At 50.6% G+C, this 21,270-nt stretch overlaps 1 protein-coding gene across 7 annotated transcripts in view; it reads right to left on the bottom strand.

Moving 5' to 3' along the window:
• The window catches only part of PTPRZ1 (protein tyrosine phosphatase receptor type Z1), a 387,789-nt gene that overhangs the window by 59,509 nt on the left and 307,010 nt on the right, over positions 1–21,270 (bottom strand). For all 7 annotated transcript variants that reach the window (XM_075345050.1, XM_075345051.1, XM_075345052.1 and 4 more), the window contains 2 exons: positions 11,643–11,777; positions 2,011–2,145 (listed from right to left, as the gene is read on the bottom strand). In XM_075345050.1, the coding sequence (XP_075201165.1) occupies positions 2,011–2,145; positions 11,643–11,777 (270 nt within the window). The remainder of the gene's footprint in view (positions 1–2,010; positions 2,146–11,642; positions 11,778–21,270) is intronic.

Genomic DNA, 21,270 nt, shown 5'->3' with positions numbered 1-21,270 from the left:
TGGATCACCAGCCAAGGTAAAGCAGACAGCTGGGGTCTGATATTCTCAGACTAGGGAGGTCCATGGTTATTGGACTCTCCCCAGCCTAAAAATAGCAGGCCGCAGCCGCCCCAGAAGTGGCGCATCCATTAGATGCGCCAATCCTGGTGCTTCGCCCCAGCTCATCCCGCGCCTTGGTGCGGTGGCAAACGGGGTAATATATGGGGTTAATACCAGATGTGTAATGTCACCTGGCATCAAGCTCTGGGGTTGGTGAGGTCAGGCGTCTATCAGATACCCGACATCACCAACCCAGTCAGTAATAAAAAAAAATAGACGACAAACACATTTTTATTTGAAAAAACACTCCCCAAAACATTCCCTCTTTAACCAATTTATTAGAAAGAAAAACAAATCCAGGTCTGGTGTAATCCAAGGGGTTGCCATGACGATCCACACTGTCCCAGTCAATGAAGAGCAGAATGTTCCCCATTGGCTGGGAGAGCAGTGCAGTGACCTGAGCTAACATCAATGGGTCAGCCCAGGTCACTGCAGGGCATGACAAGTGCTGCTGTCAGCGAGGTACATTACCTGCGCTGATCTCCTGCACACTGACAGCACCTGTCACTGAGTTCAATGACCGCCGCCTTCATAGCCAAGTATCGCGAGATGCCTGTGACGTCACTGCTAGTCAGTCTCGGGTCGCAAGCGAGAGAAGGTGATGTGACAAGCGGCGGCCATGGAGGACAGTGACAGCGCTGAGGTCGGGATGGCGGGACTTCATCACCGCAGGTAAGCCGAGCGGGGCCATGTGTGTGTGTGTGTGTGTGTGTGCGTGCAGAGTGTGTGTGTGTGTGTGTGTGTGTGTGCAGAGTGTGTGTGTGTGTGTGTGTGTGTGTGTGTGTGTGTGTGTACATGCCGCGGGCAGGAGGGGGCGGAGCGAGCTGAGCGGGGAAGTGTGGGCTTCCTGCACGTAACTAGGATAAACATCGGGTTACTAACCAAAGCGCTTTGCTTGGATACCCAATGTTTATCTTGGTTACCAGCTTCTGGCAGGCTGCCAGCGATGGCTCCTGCACACTGTAGCTGTAAAAAGCCCTGCTTTTTGCTGCTAGAACCATTCTCGAACGTATCTAGAACTATCGAATTTTAGCAAAAAAGCTCGAGTTCTAGTTCGATCTAGAACACCCCCCAAAATCACTCGAACCACGAACTGGAGAACCGCGAACCGCGCTCAACTCTACTCCTTAGCAGAATTAGGGAGCATTCAGACGACCATATAAATTGGACCAAGTTCAGACCACATTGGTCGGACTAACTGCACGTCTCCCGATCAGAGGGTGACAACTGCATAGAAATGAAGCTGTAACACGTGGTTCAAGAGATTCACAGCCAACCCAAACATTGTGGTCTGATCTTGGACTGAATGCACCATAAAAGTTCATTTTTCAAAGATGTAGCTGGCAGGGTTAGTGTGCAACATAAAAGACATGTGGTTTGGGACAGTCATGGGACCTGACTTAATGCTTTTAAAAAAGCCTTCCCATTATTATTTTTTTTCTAAATGTGTGTATATGTTGTGTAGTGTATGCGTTAATATATTTACAAGTCTATGGAACCTTGCTGTTTTGGTCCATAGACTTACATTGTAAAAACTACATGAGGAACAACTATACGGTTAAAAAAAAGGTATGAACAAGAAAATAAGTGACACTAAGAGCATGTATGTCAAGTGAGTGATATCGCAATCTGTGAAAAATAAAAACCCTTGTTTAATCTGTAGGGATATAGCTCTCAAGTTTACCCATTGTTGATGCTATCTGCTGATTGAAAAGTACATTATACATTAGTTTGCTAAGCCATATGATGCATATCCCACAAATTGATGTGTATGTTTAAAATATACTTCAAAAATTCAACAAAAAAGTGTTGATCCAAAAATGCACATTGTAATGGAAATACCCAAAGCTAAAATAGCTTATTTAATTCACCAATGTTTATTTAAATGGGGAATGATGATCTATTACATACCTTCTTAATTTTAATGTTCCTTAATGTAAATGTTCTCACGGTATAATAAGCCAGGACACAAGTGTTTTTCTGGGTAACCAAAAATGTGCCATATTCTTCACTGCCATCATTAGGCCAATACTGGTCACACTTCCTCTGCAAACCATAAAACAATAACATTACAGGAGGCGTAAAAGTTGGCCCTGAATAATGCTTAGACATGAAAAGACTTTTCTATATTTGTAAAGAAAACTGGATATTATCTATAGTGATTTTATTGTACATTTAGTGTATAGGTCAGGTAAATATCTCAACACATAGACGAACATGCCCCTTTACTTAGGGGAAACTTGTAACAAGAGTTCTATTTTCATAATTTATTCATACTTTTCTTTTTAACATATACAGTTAGGTCCAGCAATACTGCATTTGGACAGTGACACAAGTTTTGGCAGCATTTTCGCTGTTTACCAAAATATATTCAAGATACACTTATATAATCAATATGTACTTAAAGTGCTAAAAAAAATGGTTTAAAAGAACTGAGAGTCCTCAGTGGTTGATACCTTTTAATGGCTAACTGAAAAGATGGTAATAATAGCAAGCTTTCCAGACTACTCAGGTCTCTTCATCAGGCATGGTATAACACATGCCTGATGAAGAGACCTGAGTAGTCTCGAAAGCTTGCTATTATTACCATCTTTTCAGTTAGCCATTAAAAGGTATCAACCACTGAGGACTCTCAGTTCTTTTAAACCATTTTTTTTATCTCTACTGGCTAACACGGTGCAAAGATATATTTTACCTATACTTAAAGTGCTAACACTTAGCTTTAATTTGAAGTTATTCACATCCTAAGTAAAGGTTTACGAATTACAGCTCTTTAATATGTAGCTGCCTCTTTTCAAATGACCAAAAATAATTGGGTGATCTGAAAACTCTTTAATGCACTGCATGGGCTATTCCTGTGTAAATCTATCATCAATTAAGCAGGTAAAAGGTCTGGAGCTGATTCCAGGTATTTGGAAGCTGTTGCTGTGAAGCCACAACATGCAATCAAAGGAGCTCTCAATGGAAGAGAAACAGACCATCATTAGGCTGAAAAAAGAAGAAATCCATCAGCTAGATAGCAGAAATGATAGGAGTGGCCAAAATAGTTTGGGACATTCTGCAAAAGAAAGAGCACACTGGTGAGCTTGCGAAGTCAAAAAGAACTGGATGTCCACAGAAGACAACAGTGGTCAGTTGGCTGTATGAGATGAGGATGCCTCGCTACGTGGGACCAGAGGGAGGGCGAGTAGAATAGATTTTTTTAAAGTGTGTGATATGGGGAGCCATGCACCAGGATGGGGGGCCATGTACCAGAATGAAGGATCATATATACCAGGATGGGGGTCATGTATAAGGATGGAGGTCCATTTACCAGGAATGGGTATCATATATATATCAGGACGGTGGGCCATGTACCAGGATGGGAGATCATATATACCAGGATGGGGGCCATTTACCAGGATGGGGATCATATATACCAGGATGGGGGCCGTGTAGCAGGTTGAGGGATCACATATACAGTACCAGGTTGGGGGCCATATACTAGGATGGGGGGTCATAAGTAGGGGCTGGAACAGATTAATAGCATTTCAGTTATTTTAATGGGGAAATTTAATTTGACATAAGAGCAAATTGAGTTAAGAGCTTGATCACAGAATGAATTAAACTCGTAAGTCTAGGTATTACTGTATATGGAGGACTATGTGTATTATTCTACATGAATGACTATGACTGTACATTATACTATATGGAGGACTATGGGCTATGCATTATATATTAAGGTGCAGTATACTGTCACGCTTCCCGGTCCCCTGGTCCCGTTCTCCGGTCCCCGTGGCCCGCTCCCCGGCGGCGTCCCCTGCTCACCACTCCGGTCCCAGCCTCCTCGTTCCCGTCTGCGGCCCCCATGCGTCCAGCTCCCCGCTCCCGGCGCTCCTCTGCGACGTGGGACTCCCAGCCGGGCGCTCCTGCTTCCTCCTCACCGCTTCCTGGACTGGCTTCTGGCACACGGGCCTCGCGCATGCGCATTAGGGCGCGCGCGCGGTCATTGACCCTTTCTTAAAGGGCCAGCACCCAGAAACAGGATATTGCATAGACAGGTACAGGGTATATAAGGTTTCTCTTTCCTGGTGGGCGGGGCCTGTTCTACGTGTTTAGCAAGCTAGTGTTCAGGTCCCCGTATTGCTTTGCCTTGTGCTTTGCCTTGCATTAACCCTGTCCTGTCTCGTAGAGCCTGTCCTGCCACGCCAGTCGCTCCGAACCAAGTCCATCCCTGGACCCTGACGGTGACTTCGGCAGATGCCCCACCACCTCAGCAGCTCCGCCAGTCTCCAGTCCCTGGCTCCGTTCGGTGACCCGTTCCATCGCTCAGCAGGTTCCGGATCCCGCTTGACCCTACAACCTGGCCTCGGAGCCTGAGCCTCGTCACCCGGACTACCGTTCAGAACTCCGTGGGTTCAGCATCATCCACCTTTCCTGCTCCTCTACGGACTGTCCAGCTACCTATAGTGCTTCGGCTGCCGTGCATCAGGACCCTCTGGCGGGGTGACCGGCCTGGCTGCCTCCTCAGGGGACATCGGTGTACGGTCCAGTGCTTCCACCACCCGGACGTAACAGCTAGAACAGGCCATGGATCCCGCCGAAGCACTAGCGGCCTTGCAGCAGGAACTCGTACGCCAGCGCGAGACCCAGACCCGCATGCTGAACTTCATGTCTTCTGTGGATACCCGCCTGAACACGCTACAAGCGACGGCCACATCCTTGGCATCTCAGGTTTCCACTGTACAATCTACGGCCACAGCTCCCGTGGCAGCCTCCTCGGATACTTCCAAACTTCGTTTGGCCTCACCACCCCGGTACGCCGGAGATCCCAAGACCTGCAGGGGATTCATCAACCAATGCTCTCTCCATTTCAAGCTGCTGCCGCACCTTTTTTCCTCTGACCAAGCCAAGGTCGCGTTCATGATGTCCCATCTAGAGGGAGAGGCACTGGCCTGGATGAACCCCTTGTGGGAGAAGGAGGATCCGGTAACCACCAACATCCAGGAATTCCTGCAGGCATTTCGTGGCACCTTTGACGAGCCCGGACGCGCCTCCGCGTCTGCCTCGTCTCTCCTCCGGCTACGTCAGGGGACTCTGACGGTGGGCCAATATGCCATTCGTTTTCGCACCTTGGCTTCGGAACTCGGGTGGAACAATGAGGCCCTAACCGCCGCCTTCTGGGAGGGACTCTCGGGTCGTATTAAAGATGAGCTGGCTGGTCGTGACGTGCCGTCCACCCTGGATGCCCTGATTGCCCTAGCGACTCGAGTGGATCTTCGCTTTCAGGAACGATCCAAAGAAGTGTCCCGCGAGAGGCGTCCGATACGGCACTCCTCCCCACCACAGAAGTCCATCGCTCCCCAGTTGGCGTCACCTGGCGTGTCTACCTCCGAGCCCATGCAGATTGACCGCCTGAAGCAGTCGGAACAAAGCCGAGCAGAACGACTAGCAAAGGGTCTCTGCTTCTACTGCGGTGATGGCACACACCTGCTACGCTCTTGTCTCGAGAAGCCGGGAAACTCCAAAGCCTAGGCTTGGTAGGAGAGGCCACCCTAGGTGCTGGGACTCTCTCAGACTCCGTTACCTGGACTATTCAAGTCACTACAGAAGAGACCCGGTTCACGGCAGAGGCGTACCTCGATTCCGGAGCAGCAGGCAACTTCATCCAGCAGGCCACGGTGGATAAGTACCAGGTGCCTGTCCTTCCACTAGAAAAACCGCTGGTGATCGCCTCTGTTGATGGGAAACCCCTCTCTGACACCGTCTCACTGATCACCAAGCCTGTGGAAGTACGGATCGGTGCTCTGCACACCGAGAAGATCACCTTCTACGTCCTCCCGCGCATGTCTCATCAGATCCTGCTGGGACTTCCATGGCTACGGACACATGAACCATCGGTCAGCTGGAGTACAGGTGAAATCACCCGATGGGGCTCCTCGTGTCACGAGAGATGTCTGAAATTCATCCAGCCCGTTCGACACCCTCCGGTTCCAGAGTCTCTACCAGGACTGCCTTCTGCCTACTGGTCCTTTACGGACGTGTTTGATAAAAAGGAGTCGGAGGTACTACCGCCTCATCGTCCCTACGACTGTGCCATCGAGTTACTGCCAGGAACTACGCCTCCTCGAGGACGGATATACCCCTTGTCCCCTGCTGAAACATGAGCTATGTCTGCCTATATCACCGAGAGCCTAGCTAAGGGGTTCATTCGGAGGTCCTCGTCCCCTGCCGGAGCAGGGTTTTTCTTCGTCAAAAAGAAGGAAGGTGACCTGCGCCCTTGCATTGACTACCGGGGATTAAACCAGATCACCGTAAAGAACAAATACCCTCTGGCTCTCATCCCCGAACTATTCGATCGGCTCCGAGGAGCCCGTGTGTTCACCAAGTTGGACCTCCGTGGGGCCTATAACCTGGTTCGCATTCGCTCTGGAGACGAATGGAAAACCACCTTCAACACTCGGGATGGGCACTACGAGTATTGTGTCATGCCCTTTGGTCTGTGTAATGCTCCGGCAGTCTTCCAAGAGCTGGTGAACGACGTGTTCAGAGATCTCCTCTATGTCTGTGTGGTGGTGTATCTGGACGACATCCTGGTCTTCTCTCCAGATCTACAAACCCACCGAGAGAACGTGCAGCTAGTCCTCCAGAGGCTTAGAGAGAATCGTCTGTACGCCAAGTACGAGAAATGCATCTTTGAAAAGTCGTCTCTTCCCTTCTTGGGTTATGTAATCTCGGACACTGGCCTGCAGATGGACCCAGAGAAAGTGTCGGCCATCATCAACTGGCCTCCTCCTTCCGGACTGAAGGCTATCCAACGCTTTCTTGGCTTTGCGAACTACTACCGTCAATTCATCCCGCATTTCTCTGCCTTGACTGCACCTCTCTCTGCCTTGACTAAGAAAGGAGCTAATCCTAAGGACTGGTCCCCGGCGGCCGATGCCGCGTTCTGCTCCTTGAAACAGGCGTTTGCTTCTTCCCCGGTTCTCCATCGCCCTGAATTGAACCGACAGTTCACCTTAGAGGTGGCTGCCTCCTCCTCAGGAGCCGGGGCAGTGTTGATGCAGAACTCCCCCTCCGGAAAGATGATCACTTGTGGATTCTTCTCCAAGAGCTTTTCGGCACCCGAACGCAACTACACCATTGGGGATCGGGAGCTACTGGCCGTGAAGCTGGCCTTGGAGGAATGGCGCTACCTCTTGGAGGGAGCTGTATACCCTGTAATCATATACACGGACCACAAGAATCTGGAGTACCTGCGGTCTGCCCAAAGACTGAATCCACGACAAGCCCACTGGTCCCTGTTCTTTGCTCGATTTGATTTCCAACTCCATTTCCGGCCTGCGGATAAGAACGTGCGGGCAGACGCTCTGTCCAGATCCTTCGTGCCCGTGGAGTTGGAGGAGGAGACGTTCCAGCCCATCATCAACCCCAGTAAAGTCATTCCGGTGACTCCTGTCGCTCTAACGCAGATACCCCCTGGGAAAACGTATGTCTCAGATACGGACAGACAGAGAGTCCTGCACTGGGGCCATGCTTCTAAGATCGCCGGCCATGCTGGTCAGAAGAAGACTTGGAGTACGATTGTCCGTCACTACTGGTGGCCGTCCCTCCGTAAAGACGTCGCAACCTTCGTCTCAGCCTGTCCATCCTGTGCCCGGAACAAGACACCCAAGCACCTACCCTATGGACGTCTTCTGCCTTTGCCCATTCCTTCCGTTCCGTGGCAACATATCGCAATGGACTTCATTACGGACTTACCCTTATCCTCCGGACACACGGTCATATGGGTTGTGGTGGATCGCTTCTCAAAGATGGCTCACTTCGTTCCCATGGCAGGGTTGCCCTCTGCCCAGGAGCTAGCTGACTCCTTCATACAGCACATATTCCGATTGCATGGTTTCCCCGCACACATTGTGTCTGACAGAGGATCTCAGTTTACCTCCCGCTTCTGGAGGGCTCTCTGCAAACATCTGGGAGTGTCCTTGGACTTTTCTTCGGCCTACCATCCTCAGTCGAATGGCCAAGTGGAACGGGTCAATCAGATCCTGACCTCCTTCCTGCGCCACTACGTCAACATCCATCATGACGATTGGTCCACGCTCCTACCTTGGGCTGAGTTCTCCCATAACCAGCACATCAGTGAGTCCACCTCCAGCTCTCCCTTTCAGATCGTTTATGGACTGCAGCCTTCTGTCCCGTTGCCAGTATCCTCGGCTTCCGACGTCCCCGCAGCAGATACTCTGGTTCGGGACTTTTCAGCCATATGGAACTCTGTCAAGTCGTCCCTAGAACGTGCTTCCTTACGGATGAAGAGACATTCGGACAAGAGGCGCCTGGATCCCCAGTGTTTCTCCCCAGGTGATCTGGTCTGGCTTGCATCCAGATATGTCCGATTGAAGTTACCCTCGTACAAGTTGGGTCCTCGCTACATCGGGCCGTTCAAGATCATCAGCAGGATCAATGCGGTCTCCTACAAGCTGCAGCTTCCGGCCACGATGCGGATACCCAACTCCTTCCATGTCTCCTTGCTCAAGCCTGTTGTCCTTGGTCCCTTCTCCGCTGAGGTCGGTACTGCTCCCCCTCCTATTGCTGACGATGACATCTATGCGGTAAGGGATATCGTGGCCATGAAGACCGTGCGAGGTCGGCAATACTTCCTGGTAGACTGGGCGGGTTATGGTCCCGAGGATAGGTCCTGGGAGCCCCGGGAGAATGTTGGCACTCCTCTGATTCGTGCCTTCCTGTCCCACTTGCGGGGGGGGGGGGCGTGGGGGAGGGGGTACTGTCACGCTTCCCGGTCCCCTGGTCCCGTTCTCCGGTCTCCGTGGCCCGCTCCCTGCTCCCCGGCGGCGTCCCCTGCTCACCACTCCGGTCCCGGCCTCCTCGTCCCCGCCTGCGGCCCCCATGCGTCCAGCTCCCCGCTCCCGGCGCTCCTCTGCGACGTGGGACTCCCAGCCGGGCGCTCCTGCTTCCTCCTCACCGCTTCCTGGACTGGCTTCTGGCACACGGGCCTCGCGCATGCGCATTAGGGCGCGCGAGCGGTCATTGACCCTTTCTTAAAGGGCCAGCACCCAGAAACAGGATATTGCATAGACAGGTACAGGGTATATAAGGTTTCTCTTTCCTGGTGGGCGGGGCCTGTTCTACGTGTTTAGCAAGCTAGTGTTCAGGTCCCCGTATTGCTTTGCCTTGTGCTTTGCCTTGCATTAACCCTGTCCTGTCTCGTAGAGCCTGTCCTGCCACGCCAGTCGCTCCGAACCAAGTCCATCCCTGGACCCTGACGGTGACTTCGGCAGATGCCCCACCACCTCAGCAGCTCCGCCAGTCTCCAGTCCCTGGCTCCGTTCGGTGACCCGTTCCATCGCTCAGCAGGTTCCGGATCCCGCCTGACCCTACAACCTGGCCTCGGACCCTGAGCCTCGTCACCCGGACTACAGTTCAGAACTCCGTGGGTTCAGCATCATCCACCTTTCCTGCTCCTCTACGGACTGTCCAGCTACCTATAGTGCTTCGGCTGCCGTGCATCAGGACCCTCTGGCGGGGTGACCGGCCTGGCTGCCTCCTCAGGGGACATCGGTGTACGGTCCAGTGCTTCCACCACCCGGACGTAACATATACTATATGAAGAATTATGGGGGGTGCAATATATATGGAGGACTATGGAGGGTGCATTATATTATATGATGGACTATGGGGTGCATTATGTTATAGGGATGACTATGGGGTGCATTACATTATAAGAAAATCTATGGAGTGCATTATACTATATGGAGGACTAAGGGCTGTGCATTATACTATATGGAGGACTATTGGGGTGCATTATACTATATGGAAGACTATGGAGGGTGCATTATAGATGGAGGACTATGGAGGGTATATTATATTATCTGGATGACTATGACAGGTGCATTATATTATAACGAAGACGATGTAGGTGCATTATACCATATTGAGGACTATGGGGGGTGCATTATACTACGTGGAGGACTATGGAGTGTTCATTATAATATATGGAGGACTATAGGGTGTTCATTATACTATATGGAGAACTATGGGCTGTGCATTATACTACATGGCATGGAGCACTACGGAGTTTTCATTATACTATACTGAGGACAAAGGGTGTGCATTATACTCTTTTGAGGACTATGGGGTGCATTATACTATATAGAGGACACTGTGATGCATTATAGTATATGGAATACTATGGGGGGCTCATTATACTATATGGAGGGCCATGGGCTTTGCATTAGACTGTATGGAGGACTATGGGGGTGCATTATACTATATGGAGGACTATGGGGTGCTCATTATACTATATGTAGGACTATGGGGTGTTCATTATACTATATAGAGGACTACAGAGGGTGCATTACATTATATGGAGGACTATGGATGCATTATGCCATATCAAGGACTATGGGGCTGCATTATATATGGAGGACTATGGGGAGTGCATTATACTATATAGAGGACTATTGAAGATGCATTAAATATATAATAGACTATGGGGAGTGCATTATACTATATGGAAGGCAATGTGGGGCTAATTATGCTATATGGAAGGCTATGTCAGGACCATTACAATATTTGGAGGGCTGTGAGAGAGCATTTATACTTCATGGTTGGCTATTTGAGGGCCATTACTCTGTATGCAAGGAATTATACATTGTGAAGGATTGTGTGGGGTCCATCATACTGTGAGAAGGGTTGTGTGGTAGTCATTGTTTTGAGGGCTAGTGGGAGCCTTTATACATTGTGTAGTGGTGTGGGGGCCATTATACTGTAGGTAAACCGATTACACAGCTGTGTGGGGGGGGTCACAGTTGGGGATGATACTGTGTTGGGGTCAACATACTTTGGTTGTTTACATTTTAAATAAAAATAGTGGCGTGCAGAGTCCAAATCATGATGATTCTGCCATTGTCCAAATATTTCTGGACCTAACTGTAGTCCATAACATGAGTTGTAGTTTCTATGGGGAAATGCTGAATTTAGTCTTTAAGAGTACTTAATCTCCTAGCATTTCTGTGTTGGGAATAAAGAGTAATAGCAAATTATTATCATGAATAAGCAAAACTGACTAGAATTTAGCTTAAAAAAGTTGTCCCCTACTTTAACATTGATGGCCTATCCTTAGGATAGGTTATCTATGTCTGATCGGCTCGTACACCACCAGCTGTTCTCAGGGCCAGAGGCAGCAGGTGGCCAGAAATGTTCAGTTCTGGAGCTGCTGCGACTTCAGATGGTGGCAGTAGCTGGGTGGATACTGCACATGGGAGTAGTTGGGAACTGAGCATTTCTGGCTACACAGGCTGCCACCACTAGCATTGAAAATAGCTGATTAGACCAGAGGCCGATCAGACATTGAAGAGCTATGCTAAGGATAGTCCATCAATGTTAAAGTAGTGGACAACGTCTTTACTTTGTGCAGTATATATCTATTACTCTCTAGGGAAGAAAATAGTGGTAATTCTGATCATCTTTTAATCAACAAATTAACTAAAATGAACTACATATTTTAATTGCAAATTATTTTTTTTGGATTTGTAAATACTTACTCTTCCCTTCTCAACCAGGTTTGTTATCATGACAATAACTTCTACACCATGCTCCCATAACATTCTCCAGAAATCTTCTGCAGTTGATTTCAAAGGTCCTTGAGCAGCAATGTAAGCTTTGGGCTTGTGGTAACCCTTAGGAAAAATGACATGGTGGTTAGCATTTTTTACTAATATTATACTTTTGCTTAATAGGACCATCAAATTTCGCAGTGCTTTACAGAAATTTAAATTTTTGTCCCCATCAGGGCTCACAATCTAAATTCCTTATCGGTAAAGCCTGCTTTACACCTTTAAATTCTGCATACGATATTGTATGCGATGTGACCCGCCCCCATCGTATGTGCGGCACGTTCAATTTGTTGACCGTGTCACACAAACGATTAATTGCTGTCACACGTACTTACCCTTCCATACGACCTCGATGTGGGCGGCGAACATCCACTTCCTGGAGTGGGAGGGACGTTCAGCGTCACAGCGACGTCACACGGCAGCCGGCCAATAGAAGCGGAGGGGCGGAGATGAGCCGGACGTAAACATCCTGCCCACCTCCTTCCTTCCGCATTGCCGGCAGGAGCCGCGGACGCAGGTAAGCTGCAGTTCATCGTTCCCAGGGTGTCACACACTGCGATGTGTGCTGCCTCGGGAACATTGAACAATCCGACGTTCAATTTTTAGGTTTTGAGCGACGTGCGTGCGATGAACGGTTTTACGTTCAATCGCAATCGCATGTAGCTGTCACATGCTATAACAACATCGTTAGATTTGTTGTAGCGTGTAAAGCCCGCTTATGTCTTTGGAGTGTGGGAGGAAACCAGAGAACCCGGAGGAAAGTCACGCGAACAAGAGAACATATAAACTCCTTGATGATGTTGTACTGGGTGGGATTTGAATCCAGGACCCTGGACCCTCTTCCATTTAAATACACATATTCAATACAATATTTTTTTTAAACTAAGAATAGGTATTCACTATATCTAGTTTTATTGCTATGCTGAGAGTTTTATCATTAGTTAAACACTAGGGTTAGGCGGGCTTTGCACACTACGACATCGCAGGCCGATGCTGCGATGCCGAGTGCGATAGTGCCCGCCCCCGTCGCAGCAGCGATATGTGGTGATAGCTGGCGTAGCGAAAGTTATCGCTACGCCAGCTTCACACACACACTCACCTGCCGTGCGACGTCCCTGTGGCCGGCGACCCGCCTCCTTGTTAAGGGGGCGGGTCGTGCGGCGTCACTGCGACGTCACACGGCAGGCGGCCAATCAGAGCGGAGGGGCGGAGATGAGCAGGATGTAAACATCCTGCCCACCTCCTTCCTTCCGCATATCCTACGGAAGCCGCAGTGAGGCCGGTAGGAGACGTTCCTCGCTCCTGCGACTTCACACACAGCGATGTGTGCTGCCGCAGGAGCGAGGAACAACATCGGACCATAGCGTCAGCGTAATTATGGATTACGCCGACGCTGTACCGATGATACGATTACGACGCTTTTGCGCTCGTTAATCGTATCATCCAGCCTTTACACACTGCGATGTCGCATGCGATGCCGGATGTGCGTCACTTTCAATTTGACCCCACCGACATCGCACCTGCGATGTCGCAGTGTGCAAAGTGCCCCTAAGTGTCTAGGCAAGATCATGTCACTGTGGAGCTCATTTCTTATTCTATATGTAAACGGTAAAAAACGGATTTTTGTGTACTCACCGTAAAATCGTTTTCTCTTAGCCATCATTGGGGGACACAGGACCATGGGTGTTATGCTGCCTATCCATAGGAGGACACTAAGTAGATGCAAAAGCATAGCTCCTTCTCTGCAGTATACACCCCCTGGCCGGGCCAGGCAACCTCAGTTTTAGTACACAAGCAGTAGGAGAAAAAAACAGTAAAAACTTCTCAACAGAGGAACATGAGAAAAGAAGAGTCATAACCAAATAAGGTACTGAGAGAACCAAGGCCCAACAGGGCAACAGGGTGGGTGCTGGGTCCCCCAATGATGGCTAAGAGAAAACGATTTTATGGTGAGTACACAAAAATCCGTTTTTCTCTGACGCCTCATTGGTGGACACAGGACCAGGGGACGTCCTAAAGCAGTCCATGGGTGGGAAACATAAAAAAAGACGACACAACCCAAGGACTAGGAACCAGTCCCAGGCAGCCTTGAGCGCCTACTGAGAGAGGTGCTCTACTGCCGTTTGCAGAATTTTCCTACCCAGATTTGCCTCAGTTGAAACCTGGGTATGGACTCTGTAATGCTTTGAAAACGTATGTAGGCTAGACCAGGTCGCAGCCTTACACACCTGTTCCACTGAAGCCTGATGCCGAATGGCCCACAAAGCGCCAACTGCTTGCGTGGAATGAGACCGCAGCCCACTAGGAATGGGCTTGAGTTGCAAGCGGTAGACTTCCTGGATCGCAGAGCGAATCCGGCGAGCCAGAGTCGCCTTTGAAGCTGCCTGTCCCTTCTTAGGCCCCTCAGGAATGACGAATAAAGAGTCAGTTTTCCTAAAGGGGGCTGTCCTGGATATGTAATATCTGAGAGCTCTGACGAGGTCTAACGAATGCAGAGACCTTTCCACTCTATGAACTGGGTGTGGACAAAAGGAAGGCAGAACAATGTCCTCGTTCAAATGAAATGGGGTAAGAACCTTTGGAAGGAAATCCGGAAGGGGGCGCAGAACCACCTTGTCCTGGTGAAAGATCAGAAAAGGCTCGCGGTAAGAGAGTGCTGCTAGCTCCGAAACCCGTCTGATGGACGTAATTGCCACCAGGAATGTTACCTTCCAGGACAGAAGAGCAAGGAAGGATTCCTTGAGGGGTTCAAAGGGAGACCTCTGGAGACCGTCCAAAACGAGGTTGAGGTCCCATGGTTCCAGCGGCCGTTTGTACGGGGAAACTAGATGGGAAACGCCCTGGAGATAGGTCTTGACTTGCGGTTTTTGAGCCAGGCGGCATTGGTAGAAGATTGAGAGCGCTGAGACCTGCCCTTTAAGGGAACTGAGAGCCAACCCCGCTTGCAAGCCAGACTGTAGAAAGTCGAGAATTCTGGGGATGGCCAGAGGCATAGGCTGGACGTTAGTTTCCCTGCACCATGAAAGGAAGATTTTCCACGTAAGGTGGTAAATGCGGGATGAAGCAGGCTTTCGGGCGCTGATCATGGTGGAAATAACCGCGGGGGAGAATCCCGCTCTTGTTAATACCCAGGTCTCAATGACCATGCCATCAGCTTCAGGGCTCTGGAGTTCTGATGGGAAATGGGCCCTTGGGTCAGCAAGTCTGGGATGTCTGGAAGGCGCCAAGGTGCGTCTGTGAGCATTTGTACTAATTCGGCGTACCAGGCGCGCCTGGGCCAGTCCGGTGCTATCAGTATCACTGGGACTCCCTCTGCCTTGATCTTCCTGATTACCCGCGGCAGCAGGGGTAGAGGTGGAAATATGTAAGGCAGGCGGAATTGGTGCCAGGAGCAGACTAGAGCATCCGCGCCGATGGACTGCGGGTTGCGTGACCTGGCTATGAACGCGGGTACCTTTGCATTCAACCTTGAGGCCATTAGGTCCACGTCTGGTGTGCCCCAGCGAGTGCAGATGTGTAGAAAGGGTGGAGAGACCATTCTCCGGCGGCCAGGCCTTGGTGACTTAGAAATTCTGCTGCCCAGTTCTCTACCCCCGGTATGTGTACCGCTGATATCACTGATCCCGATGATTCGGCCCAGCTGAGGATCTTGTGGGCCTCGAGATAAGCCGCTTTGCTGCGGGTGCCCCCCTGCCGATTGATATGGGCTACAGCTGTCACATTGTCCGATTGGACTCGAATCTGACGACCCGCTAGCAGAGGGCAGAATGCTCTGAGCGCGAGGAAGATCGCGCGGAGTTCCAGGATGTTTATGGGTAGGAAAGACTCCTGGGGCATCCAACGTCCTTGAGCAGTGTGGTGCCGGTACACTGCTCCCCAGCCTAGGAGGCTGGCGTCCGTGGTCAGGACAAGCCAAGATCTCCCCTTCGATAGGGATGAGGACCGAAGCCACCAGCGGAGTGCGTACCTGACTGAAGGCGTCAGGGGAAGATGTCTGTCCAGGGAGAAGGGGCTCTTGTCCCAGGCCGCTAGAAGGGCTAGCTGCAGTGGGCGGAGGTGCAGTTGAGCAAAGGGTACTGGTTCTATAGCTGCCACCATCCTGCCAAGCACTTTCATGCTGAATCGAATGGAGCGAGACGGAGGACGTAGAAGGCAGCGTACCGCTCGTTGAAGAGCGATCGCCTTGTCCTGAGGGAGAAGGATCAAGCCCCAACAGGTATCCAGGGACATGCCCAGGAAGGTGGTGGATCGTGATGGGATCGGGGATGATTTGTCCAGATTCACTAGCCACCCTAAGCGGGATAGAGTGTCCACAGTGATCTGTACGCTGGTTGAGCAGTCGCGGAAGGAGGGGGACTTGATGAGGAGGTCGTCCAAGTAAGGGAGAACGACTACTCCCCTGGCGTGAAGGACGCTCATGGCGGCCGCCATGACTTTGGTGAAGACCCTTGGTGCGGTGGCAAGGCCGACGGGTAGAACTACGAATTGAAAGTGGGAGTCCTGAATTGCGAAGCGGAGGAACTTTTGGTGATCTGGGGCGATGGGTATGTGCAGGTACGCGGCCTTGATGTCTATGGAGGCAGGAATTCCCCTTCGACCATGGATGCAATAATGGACCTTAGGGACTCCATTCTGAATCTCCGTACGTGCACATGTTTGTTTAGGTGTTTGAAGTCCAGGATGGGTCGAACTGACCCATCCTTTTTGGGGACCACAAAGAGGTTGAAATGAAAACCCCCGAACTTCTCGTCGTCTGGGACAGGTATTATCACTCCTGCTGTTTGGAGCGAGTGGATTGCTGAGAAAAAAGCTTCACGTCATTTTCGAGTCTTTGGGGGGTTTGAGAGAAAGAACCGACTCGGGGGTCGGGTCCGAAATTCTATGTGGTAACCGGAAGACACAAGGTCTCGCACCCATTTGTCGTCTGAGGCGGCAGCCCAGATGTGATGAAAGAGCCGCAGTCGACCTCCTACTATGAGTGTGTCTTCCGGGGCGCCGAAGGAGTCATGAGGGGGGAAAACGCCGTGGCCGAGTCTCCCTAGTCCTGGACTGTTTCGGTCTAGGCTGCCATGACAAAGTGGGTTTCGGGGAGAGCTGAGAAGGTCGGTCCCTGCGTAGTCTGCGGCTGGTGGCGGGGACAGCAAATGAGTTCCGAAAGGAGCGGAAAGAGGACTGTGGACGTCTGGTGAAGGACGTCATGGACTTCAGCTGGGGGAGGGAGGTACTCTTTCCTCCCGTGGCATCAGAAATGAGCTTGTCCAGACGTTCGCCAAACAATCGGCCTGGAAAAAAGGGAAGGCCCGTGAGAGACTTCTTGGGGGCAGAGTCCGCTCACCATTGTCGGAGCCAGAGAGCTCTACGGATGGCTATGGTATTTGAGGCAGTAAACGCTGCGCAGGTAGCAGCATCCATGGAGGCCTGCATGAGGTACTCCGCCGCAGCGGCAATTTGAGCTGTTACCTCTGTGAAGGTATGAGTGAACTGGGATTCCTCAAGCGAAGTGTTAAGGGATTCTGACCAGACCGAGATCGCCTTTGCGACCCACACAGCGACAAAGGAGGGCGAGAGGGAGGAACCCGCAGCCTCAAAAGTAGAGCGGGCGAGGTGCTCCACCTGTCTGTCTGTCAGGTCCTTGATGGAGGAACCATCGGGTAAATACAGGAGCGTCTTTGTGGTAAGGCGGGAGACCGGGGGGACGAACGAGGGCGGATTGGCCCAGCACTTAGGGGCAGGTGAGGCAAAAGGGTACTGGGACTCCATGAGTTTTCGGTTACCGAAGCGCCTGTCAGACTTCTCCCTTTGCTTTGTGAGGATATCCTGAAACTCTGGGTGATCAAAGAAAACCTTTTGGGGTTTCCTTGCCCTCTTAAAGGAGACCGCATGGTCAGTGGTAGTGGATGGGGGATCTTCCACATGCAGAGTTTGGTTGATTGCTGCTATAAGGAAGTCTATTGCAGTTTGATCATCTGGGGAGGCTGAAACCAAGGAATCCTCTTGGTATAAACAGCATTCTCCCTCCTCCAGCTCTTCAGAAGCCGTGGAGCGTGTGGGAGAGCCTGCCCTGTGTGCTCCCGAGGGAGAGCCCGCTGGAGACACCCGGCCGTGTGCTCTTTTCCTGATCCCTGCAACCGGTGAAGCATGTGCCCGGATTACCTCAGAAGGATCCTCCATAGTGGTATACTCAGGCTGCGTTCCGTCCAGGGACCCAGAAGGGTGTGGAGGACGACATTGCATAGCCAGAACCAGATACTGTGACCATTTTTCCATGGATTGGGACAGAAACTGTGCCCATTCCGGTGGGCTTGGAGCCCTAGGCTCTGGGCTGACTGTTGCGGCGGTGGTGGCAGGTGGGTCTTGGGGGGCTATAGAGGCACAGGACTCACAGAGAGAAGAGGTGTGTTTACGTGGTAGCTCAGCGTGGCAGGCAGTGCAGGCTTAATAATAGACTATGTGGGCCTTAACACTCTTAGTGCCCTTAGAATTCTGCATGTTCCTAATAGGAGTATGCCAGGAGGGGGAGCAATGCTCAGCAGAGCTACAAGTGAAACAAGCACCTCACCAGAATCAGCCGATGGCCCTGTCCTCAGGAAGGATTAAGCTCTATGGAGATCTTCGCATGCTTTCCTGGGGGGGTGGGGCTTATCGCGGCTGCGGGGGGCGGGGCTTAGCACTAAAAGAGCGCGAAGATGAAGTCAGTGTGCCCCCCACTGCTGTGGGTAGTAAAAAATGGCGGGAAGGGAGCTTCTGATAGTTTTCCTCCCTCTCCCTCCAGTCTGCACACAGCTTGTCACTGGTGGTTATCAGCCAGCTTTTCTGCTAGAGCAAATAAACAGCGTGAGTCCCTGAGCCCTGGGCCCTCCCCCTGCCACCGGGAAATTATCTGCAGGACTTTCTGCAAACAGGAGTGACTTCCCCCCTCCTCCAGCCAGCAAGCTAGAGAAAGTTAACACTGTGTGTGCAGGATCCTTGTCTGGGAGCCTTCCCTGCAGCGTCTTTTCTCCCTTTGTCTGGGAGACCAGTCAGGGGGGATCTCACCTTAAAACACTGCTTCAGTCCAGGCAGTGAAAATAGCAGAGTCAGCTTGCTGTGTCCGGTCACACCGGTGCCATATTCAACTCAGAGCCTGCAAAGAGGAGCTGAGGAATTGGTGCCATATTCAACTCAGAGCCTGCAAAGAGGGGTTGAGGAATTGGGCTATAGGGGCACAGGCCTCAACCCTGGGCTTTGGAAAATCGGTGTCTGTGGAACCCGTCATCCAGCCCAGGATCCAGCGTCGCAGGAGGGGGTACAGTAAGGCGACACTCCACGTTCCCGCCCATTGATAGTAGTGGGAGATCGGTCCCAAAAGGAAACCGTCGCCCTCAAAAAATAACAAACCTTGAAAGGAAGTGCCTCCTACAGACACTAAGCTAAAACTGAGGTTGCCTGGCCCGGCCAGGGGGTGTATACTGCAGAGGAGGAGCTATGCTTTTTCATCTACTTAGTGTCCTCCTATGGATAGGCAGCATAACACCCATGGTCCTGTGTCCCCCAATGAGGCGTCAGAGAAATAAAGGCTACACTAACAGCGTACCTAAAATGTTAATAGGCACAGTACTGAAAGCTTGTTTTATAAAGTTTTTATTGCCAATTTGCAATTTAACCATGCTGCAGTCTCTAGGTTATGACCTTACCCTTAGGTTACATGTACTGGGAGACCTTGATATGTACTGTAATAGTAGTTTGATAGGTATTGACATGAAGTAGGTGGTATTATTGAAATAATAATTTAAGGGCTGGCCATTTAGCTTTGGGCACTTGGGAATTTATCAAGACTGGTGTTTCAATACTAATTGAACTGCATGAATAAAGCTTATTGGCTAAGTGGCTCAGTGGTTAGCACTGTAGTCTTGCAGCGCTGGGGTTTGAATCCCATCAAGGACAGCATCTGCAAGGAGTTTGTATGTTCTCCCCATGTTTGCTGGGTTTCCTCCGGGTACTTCGGTTTCCTCCCACACTACAAAAACATACAGATAGGGAATTTAGATTGTGAGCCCCAATGGGGACAGTGTTCCTGATGTATGTAAAGCGCTGCGGAATATGTTAGCGCTATATAAAAATAAAGATTCATTTATTTTTTATTTTAAATATTGCGGGAATAAGACATGTCCATATTTATTAAAAGGTACACAACCTCTTGATAAATTTTGTCCATCTTTGGGCTGTCCATTCATCAAACCTAACATAGATTTCTACTCTGATAAAACTGATAGTGGTATACCTTGTATGGGCTGCTGCGCCACCCATTCAAGACAGCAGGGTGTCTCATTAAAGCAATTAAAAACAAAAAGAAGGAAAAAATTGTTGTAGTGGGCACTGTCACAGTAAGGCTGCGGCCACACGTGGATTACTGCTATCCCTTCGCATGACACTCGGCTCATGCTGGCAGTACAGCAGAGCAGTGTGTCATGCAAGTGTCCCTGCGACTGAGGTCCAATCATGCAATCGGACCTCAGCTGCGGGGGACGGGCTGGCACTGAGGAGGGGCAGGCCAGTGCTGAGGAGGGTCGGGCTGGCTCTGAGGAGGGATGGGAGGGATTTATCTCCCTCTCTCCTCCATAGCTGGCTATTGCCATTCTTGCTCTGCACTCGCGGTACACCGGTGTACTGCGAGTGCAGTGCGATTTTTCTCTCACCCCATAGACTTGAATGGGTACGAGAGAAAACAGGAGCGCATTACAGTCGCAGCATGCTGTGATTGTTTTTTCGGTCCGATTAGGGCTGAGAAAATAATCGCTCATGGGTGCTGACACATAGACTAAAGGCCCCGTTATACGCAACGACGTATCTAACGATATATCGCCGGGGTCACAGATTTCGTGACGCACATCCGGCATCGTTAGCGATATCGTTGCGTGTGACACCAACGAGCGGCTGTTAACGATGGAAAATACTCAAAAAATCGTCCATTGTTGACACGTCGCTCATTTTCAAAAAATCGTTGATTGTTGAGGACACAGGTTGTTCGTCGTTCCAGAGGCAGCACACATCGCTATGTGTGACACCCCAGGAATGACGAACTACAGCTTACCTGCCGCCGTCGGCAATGAGGAAGGAAGGAGGTGGGCGGGACGTTACGGCCGCTCATCTCCGCCCCTCCCCTTCTATTGGGCGGCCGCTTAATCACGCCGCTGTGACGCCGCACGAACCGCCCCCTTAGAAAGGAGGTGGTTCGCCAGATACAGTGACGTCGCTAGGCAGGTAAGTCCGTGTGACGGCTCCTAATAATATTGTGCGCCACGGGCAGCGATTTGCCCGTGATGCACAAACGACGGGGGCGGGTACGCTCGCTAGCGATATCGCTACGTGTAAAGCCCCCTTAATATTAGTCCGAGTGGAATGCGATTTTCATGCCGTGTGGCTTAGGCCTAAAGACAAGGATAACAGATGGAAGTGGTATTGAAAAAACAATGAACATTTATTAAAATACAACAACGCATATCAGATGATCAGATTTCTTTGTCAGGCTAGAATGGACTGAGAAAGAAATAAGATCAATTTAGATGTGTGTTGCTGT

This window comes from Anomaloglossus baeobatrachus, chromosome 4, assembly GCF_048569485.1.
Source record: "Anomaloglossus baeobatrachus isolate aAnoBae1 chromosome 4, aAnoBae1.hap1, whole genome shotgun sequence".
Lineage (NCBI taxonomy): Eukaryota > Metazoa > Chordata > Amphibia > Anura > Aromobatidae > Anomaloglossus > Anomaloglossus baeobatrachus.
This window is presented reverse-complemented; position numbering and strand designations above follow the sequence as displayed.